The sequence below is a fragment of the Cricetulus griseus genome, chromosome 3 (assembly GCF_003668045.3).
Source record: "Cricetulus griseus strain 17A/GY chromosome 3, alternate assembly CriGri-PICRH-1.0, whole genome shotgun sequence".
NCBI lineage: Eukaryota > Metazoa > Chordata > Mammalia > Rodentia > Cricetidae > Cricetulus > Cricetulus griseus.
Genome location: NC_048596.1, coordinates 151,195,427 through 151,202,897, shown reverse-complemented (window position 1 = coordinate 151,202,897; position 7,471 = coordinate 151,195,427). Strand labels below are relative to the sequence as shown.

At 45.0% G+C, this 7,471-nt stretch overlaps 1 protein-coding gene across 1 annotated transcript; it reads left to right on the top strand.

Moving 5' to 3' along the window:
• Positions 1–482: 482 nt before the first annotated feature.
• LOC113835123 (MLV-related proviral Env polyprotein-like) lies at positions 483–2,427 on the top strand. Its single transcript, XM_027410570.1, has 2 exons — positions 483–1,038; positions 1,166–2,427. Exons 1-2 carry the CDS (start codon positions 483–485, stop codon positions 2,425–2,427), a joined length of 1,818 nt encoding a protein of 605 aa, XP_027266371.1.
• Positions 2,428–7,471: the final 5,044 nt, after the last annotated feature.

The following is a 7,471-nucleotide window of genomic DNA, read 5'->3' as shown; positions in this document are numbered from 1 at the left end:
TGTTACCGGAATTCCTTACAATCCCCAAGGACAAGGCATCGTGGAGCGGGCCCATCAAACCTTAAAAAATACTGTTAATAAGCTAAAGGCACAAGAAACTCTGTTTCCCTATAAAGGTAATCAAAAACTTATTCTTGCTCATGCCCTTTTTGTTCTAAATTTTTTAACCCTTGATGAGCAAGGAAAATCTGCAGCTGATAGGCATTGGCATCCAGAGACTCGTCAGGAATACGCAAAGGTTCTCTGGAAAGATCCCATCACGGGGGCCTGGAATGGACCAGACCCCGTTTTAATTTGGGGAAAAGGCTCCGCTTGCATCTATAATACTAAGGACAATGGAGCCCGCTGGTTGCCAGCAAGATTAGTCAAGCCCTTCAATATAAAGGATTCTTCTTAGCAAATGTCCAGGGACACCCCTGAGACGGATTTTCTTTTTCTTACAGATGTCTTCTTCAGGATGGAAAGTTAGATGGCCAGAGACCATGTTCCAGACCCTTTGCCTCATGCTCATGACTGCTGCCGCCGCTGGAAGACAGCCGCACACGCCTACCCCTCAGAGATGGGTCATCATCAACCTCTCCACCGGGGATGTAGCCGCAGACAACACCTCCATAGACTTTCCTTTTGGAAAATGGTTCCCAGATCTATATGTAGACCTTTGTGATATTGTAGATAGATGGACCAACCCGTCTGGGTGGGGATGTAACTCCCCTTGGGGTAAGGCAGCAACTAGACAGACCCGTTTTTATGTCTGCCCTGGGCATTCTCTTAGCCGCCATCTAACAGCTCAATGCGGTGGACCCCAGGATGGTTACTGTGCCTCCTGGAGTTGTGTTAGCACTGGACACATCTGGTGGACCGCCCCTGTAACTACTGATTTCATTACGGTGGGGCCCTATAACCGTAGCACCCCAGGCACCTATCGCTGCGGTGGGCAATCATGTGGCCCATGCTATGATTCCAACCATTCTCCCCACACAAAAGATGCCACAGAGGGAGGAAGATGTAACTTACTAAAAATCTCCTTCACAGAGTTAGGTAAACAGCAGACAGATTGGACAGGAGGAAAAATTTGGGGCCTCCGCCTTTACGTGTCAGGAGTGGACCCTGCTACCACCTTTATGATACAATTACAAAGGATTGACCCCCCCTTCAAAACCTGTAGGCCCAAATCCGGTCCTCCCCGATCGAGGGATAAAGACTCTGCCTAAGCCCGCTCAAACTCCTGCCCAGTCGTCTACCCCTAAGCTTACCCCAATTACCCCTTCTATTAGCCCAGATCCAGGCACTGTAGATAGATTATTCAATTTGGTACAGGGAGCCTATCTAGCACTCAATGCATCCAGTCCTAATTCTACTCGAGATTGCTGGCTCTGCTTGTCTGCTGAGCCCCCCTATTATGAAGGGATTGCCTTTATGGCCAGTACATCCAATATCACCTCCCCATCAGCAAGGTGCAGGGCTGTCCCTCACCAACTTACCCTGCCCGGAGTTTCAGGACAAGGGCTTTGTTTAGGAAAGGTGCCCTCCAGTTACACCCAGTTTTGCAATAAAACTATAATCCCCTATATAGGAAGCTACTATCTTGAGGCACCCAATGGTACCTATTGGGCTTGCAACACAGGATTAACACCCTGTATATTTGCTTTAAGCCTTGATGTTTCACATGAATATTGCATTTTGGTACAGCTTTGGCCTCAAATCAAATACTATTCAGGGGAGATACTGGTCTCACAGGCACAGCGCAGAGTGATGAGAGAGCCTGTCTCTATGACCATTGCCCTTATGCTGGGGATTGGTGGCCTTGTTGCCGGTATAGGAACCGGAACAGCTGCCCTTGTACAAAACAATCAACTGTTGCAATTACAAATAGCTATGAACACGGATCTTGAGGCCATAGAAAGATCCATCAGTGCTCTGGAAAAATCGCTGACCTCTCTATCCGAGGTGGTTTTGCAAAATAGAAGAGGGCTGGATCTCCTGTTCCTTAAGGAAGGTGGCCTTTGCGCTGCTTTAAGGGAAGAATGTTGTTTCTATGCTGACCATACTGGCATTGTCAAAGAGTCTATGGAAATCCTGAGAGAACGGTTGGCTAAAAGAAAGAGAGAGTTTGAGAACCAAAAAGGATGGTTCTCAAATTTGCTACAGGGATCCCCCTGGTTGTCTACTTTACTCCCAACTATTATAGCCCCCTTAATTGTTTTCCTATTGCTTCTTTCTTTTGGCCCATGGGCCCTTCAACGGCTAACCCAGCTTATTAAAAGACAAATTGATTCGGCCTTACCTAAAAGTATTTCGGTCCATTACCACAAATTAGTAGCAGCTGACCCGGGGGAGGAGCGAGGGTCGCAGCAAGAGCTCAGGTTCAGTAATCAAGGACTCAGGTTTAATAACTCAAGATTGATGCAGCAAGGGAGTACTCAATGACGGGAGTATGCATAGGTCCTGGAACAGGGGGCAACAACGTACAGAGGTCGTCAAGACCGGCTCAACAAGGCACGTTGCCTGTCCAGGGGCGCAGCCTATGCGGCCTAAGACAGGGGCTCTCTTGATAATAAGATTCATCATCCCTTTTTGTATACAGAAGGGGGAGATGTCGAGGGCCAAAAGGGGCCTCATACTGAATCAAGAGTTAATCATTGTTAGATGACCAGAATCGCTGCGACTACAAGATGTTTTTTCCGGATAAGCTGCACAATACATGTTGCATAATGTTCTCCCTTTTCTCAGAAATAGCTGCGGTTTGCTAACAATGGGACCATGGGCTAAGATTTACCTTGCCTCTATTTCCTCTTGAAAATTTTCCATTCCTCCTGCTCCCTTACCCCGCCCTCCTGCTCCCTTACCCCGCCCTGAGTAAAAATCCCCTGCATATAAGCAAGCTTTACCTTTCAATAAAGGAGACCTTGACATTTCACAGACGGACTCTTGTCCTTTCTTGCGCCGCTTGGTCTCCTTTTCTCTCTTGCCCTCATGACCCCTTTAGGTGACAACCCCCTCGAGACCCTCGAATAACCTGGCCTGCTGGACGGGTCAACTCACATCTTTAGTTCCTGATCGTTTATCCAGCCTTTCCATTTCCAGCATGGTCTCATTCTGTGTTTTCTTTATTGTGTCTATTGCAGCTTTCATGCTTTGAACTGTTTCAAGAGCTTCCTTCACTTGTTTGGATTTTTTTCTTGGCTTTCTTTAGATTCTTTAAGAGATTTATTTATTTCTTGAATTTTTTGGTTTGTCTTTTCCTCCATTTCGTTTAATTTTTTGTTTGCTTTTTCTTCTATTTCTTTGAGGGATTTTCTTGTTTCCTCTTTAAAGGTCTCTATCATCTTGCTGAGATAAATTTTGAGGTCCATCTCGTCTTCATGCTCTGTGTTGGGCTTTTCAGATCTTGCTGGAGTGGAGTCCCTAGATTCTTGTGGTGTCATATTGGTCTTTCTGTTGTTGAGTGAAATCTTATTCTGTCTTCCTCCCATATCTTCTTTTAGTGGGTGCAGGTGGGGTCTCTCTATCTCCTCTTGTGACCCAGTGGTGTGTGTGGACCAGGAATTCAATGTCCACAACTCTGGATGGTCTTGACTCTCCTGGTAGTCTCCTCACTATTTCCTGGGTGGGTCGGCGAAATGGAAGAGTGGGTGCTAGCAGATTCAGGGCACACGGAGCTCCTCCCTGCCTGGGTGTGTCTACCCCAAGCCCGAAGGCACAGGCCACGGTTGGGGGGATGGGGGGGTCAGGGTGAGTGATGTTTTGGGCGGGAGTTGGGAAAGGGCAGAGACTCACTCACCTAGTTCCTGGGTCGGTCAGCAGAATGGAAGAGTGGGGCACTATTCCCAATTTTCTAAGAAATTGCCATACTGATTTCCAAAGTGGCTCTACAAGTTTGCACTCCCACCAGCGGTGGAGGAGTGATCCCCTTATTTCACATCCTCTTCAGCATAAGCTGTCATTTGTGTTTTTTATCTTAGCCATTCGGATGTGTGTAAGATGGAATTTCAGAGTCATTTTGATTTGCATTTCCCTGATGGCTAAGGATTTTGAACAAAATTGTGTCTTGGCTACTTGAGATTCTTGTGTTGAGAATTCACTGTTTAAATCTGCATTCCATTTTCTAATTTGCTTGTTTGGTTTTTTGATTACTTGGTCTAGTTTCTTTAGTTCTCTATGTATTTTGGAGATAAGTGCTCTGTCATATGTGGGACTAGTGAAGATCTTTTCTAATTCCATAGGCTGCTGTTTTGTCTTATTGACAGTGTCCTTTGCCTTACAGAAGCTTTTCAGTTCCATGAGATTCCATTTATTATGTATTAATTGTCCATCTAAGTGCCTGGGCCATTGGCGTTCTATTCAGGAAGTTGTCTCCTGTGCCAATGCACTCAAGGTTGTTTCCCACTTTCTCTTCTCTCAGACTCAGTGTAGTGAGATAATTGTAACTGAAGATTGGATAGAGAAAATGTGTTACATTTATACAATGGACTATTACTCAGATGTTAACAATGACACCAGGAAATCTGAAGGCAAATGGATGGGAACTAGAAATACCTAGATTCAAAAAGACAAACATGATATGTACTTACTTACAAGTGGATATTAGCTGTAAAATAAATGATAACTATGCTATAATCCACAGCCCCAGAGAGGCCAGATAACAAGGAAGGCCAAAGGGGGGGACACATGGATTTCCCTGGCAAGGGAAAATAGAGGAGATCTATGGGTTGGACTGGTGGTGGGTGGGCATGGGAACTTGAGGAATCAAGTTGTGGCTGGGTAAAGGAGGACATTGCTGAGAGAAATGACTGGAAAGGGGGGCTTTATAGAAGAGTAGAAGCCTGTTTCAAGGAAAACTTCCATGAGTCTACAAGGATAACCCCAGCTAAGACTCCTGGCAGCAGTGAATACATAGCCTGAACTGGCCATCCCCTGTGATCAGATTGATGACTACCACAGTTGTCACTGAAGAACCTTCATGCAGTGACTGAGAGAGGCAAATTCAAAGACTCATAGCCAGACACTGGACCACACTCAGGGAACCCTGCTGAAAAGATAGAGAAGGGATTATAGGAAACAGGGGGTCAGAAACATCACAGAAGCCACTAGCCTGTCTCATGGGAGCTCACAAAGTCTGAACCAACAACCAGGGAGCCTGTATGGCACTGATTTAGACCCCCTGTATATATGTGACTGTTGTCTAACTTAGTGTATATTGGGGACTGCCAGCAATGGGAGCAGGGGCTATCCTTGGTGCTTTGACTAATTCCTGGGAATTTATTTCTCATGCTAGACTAATTCCTGGGAATTTATTTCTCATGCTAGATTGCTTTTCCCAGTGTGAATACAGGGGGATGTGCTTGGTCCTATGGAAGCTTGATATGCCATGCTTTACTGATGCCCATGTGAAGATTGCCCTTTCCTGAGTGATTATGGAAGAGGAGTAGTGCCAGGGCCCGACTTGTATCAGTCCCATGCTACAGAGGCTATCTATTCCATACTGAAGTCTTTGGGGCTGAGATTGGAGCCAGCCAAATGGCCTGGGTCCATCACTGAGTCAGGGAGGGCTGGACTAGGAAACTCCTAGCTACCCAATGGCGATAAAGGCCATAAAGACAAGACACAGACTTCTTGTCATTTCCAGTCTATGCTGGAAACTTGAGTCTCCAGTTTATTCTAGCATCCTCTTAAATAGGTTTCCCACAGTGGGGGGTGACCACAGAAGACATCTACTCTCTTGTATAAAGCTGATAACAAAAAAATTTAACCCTAGCAGCATACCTAAACAGTCTCTAGGCATGTAAACAAGAACCTCAGTAAAGGTGCAGGTAGGCACATCCAGGGTTTAGGTCTGTTGTTATGTAAACTAGGAGGCATTCTCCACTGAGACCAAGCCATCTGGCGGTAATTAGCCAGACATCTGAAAGACAATGGGACATTCAGGCTCCTGGAAATAGAACAGAGGTTTGGACACCAAATTTTATAATGGATATTTTTGGGGGCCCCCACAGAGTAGATTGATGAAGGGTAGAGGGTAGGAGGATGGAGGGAGTGGGAGGAGAGGATGGAGAGGAGGCTGCATTCATGACATGAAAGAAAGAAAGAAAGAAAGAAAGAAAGAGAGAGAGAGAGAGAGAGAGAGAGAAAGAAAGAAAGAAAGAAAGGAAGGAAGAAAGAGAGGAAGGAGGGAGGGACAGAGGGAGGGAAGGAAGGAAGGAAGGAAAGAAGGAAGAAAGAAAGAAAGAAAGAAAGAAAGAAAGAAAGAAAGAAAGCAGGCAAATACAAATGTTACTTTCTCATTTTCAGCATATGGTGCTGATCTTACTGGATATCAGTATGTAGCAGAATGCAAAAAGATCCATATCTATTACCCTGAACAAAACTCAAGTCCAAGTGGATTAAAGACTTCAACATAAAACCAGATACACTGAACCTGACAGAAGGGAAAGTAGGGAATAGCCTTAAATGCATTGGCATAGAAGACAACTTCCTGAACAGAACACTAACTAACAGCACAGGCACTAAGATCAACAATGAATAAATGAGACCTCATAAAACTGAAAAGCCTCTGTAAGGCAAAAGACACTGTCAATAGAACAAAACAGCAGCCTACAGAATGAGAAAAGATCTACATCATCCCCACATCTAACAGAGATGATATCTAAAATATATAAAGAACTTAAGAAACTATATATCAACAAACCAAATAATCCAATTAAAAATGGGGTACAAATCTAAACATAGAATTCTCGATACAATAAACTAAAATGGAGTTGTAGAGAGGGGAGAGTGATGAGCAAAGGGGTAAAGACCATGCTGGGGAAACCCACAGAAACAGCTGACCTGAACAGATGGGAGCTCAAGGACCCCAGTCTGAAGGCTGGGGAACCAGCATAGGACCAAACCAGACCCCCTGAACCTGGTTGTTAGCTAGGAGGCCTGGGAAGTCTATAGAGCCTCTGGCAGTGAAAACAGTATTTATCCCTAGGGCACAAATGGACTTTGGGAGCCCATTCACCTGGGAGGACTAGTCTCCCAGCCTAGATACATGGGGAGGGCCTAGGCCCTGGCCCAAATGACTTGACAGACTTTGATGACACCCCATGGAAGGCCTTACCCTTTCTGGGGAGTACATGGGGGATGGGATGGGGGGTTGGGGGAAGGCATGGGAGGATGGGAGGGAGAGGGAACCGGGATTGGTATGTAAAATAAGATTGTTTCTAATGTAAATGAAATTTATAAAAACAAAAATCTCAAATAGCAGAGAAACACTTAAAGAAATGTTCAACATCCTTAGTTATCAGGGAAATGTAAGTCAAAACTATTTTGATAGATTGTTAGATGTTTTCTCTTGATCACTGTGAGGTTTGGGATCCTAATGCCTCCCAAAAGCAACTGCACCAAGAGAGGAGCTTCTGCAAGGATAAATACATTATTTAATTAAGGGCTTATTTACCCATCCCTTTAGTATGGCTTTAGGTAAGTCAGT

Coding starts and splice junctions, on each gene's coding strand:
- LOC113835123 (XM_027410570.1), top strand. CDS start 483: ATGTTCCAGACCCTTTGCCTCATGCTCATGACTGCTGCCGCCGCTGGA. Junction 1,039..1,165: donor AATCTCCTTCACAGAGTTAG/GTAAACAGCAGA, acceptor CAAAACCTGTAG/GCCCAAATCCGGTCCTCCCC.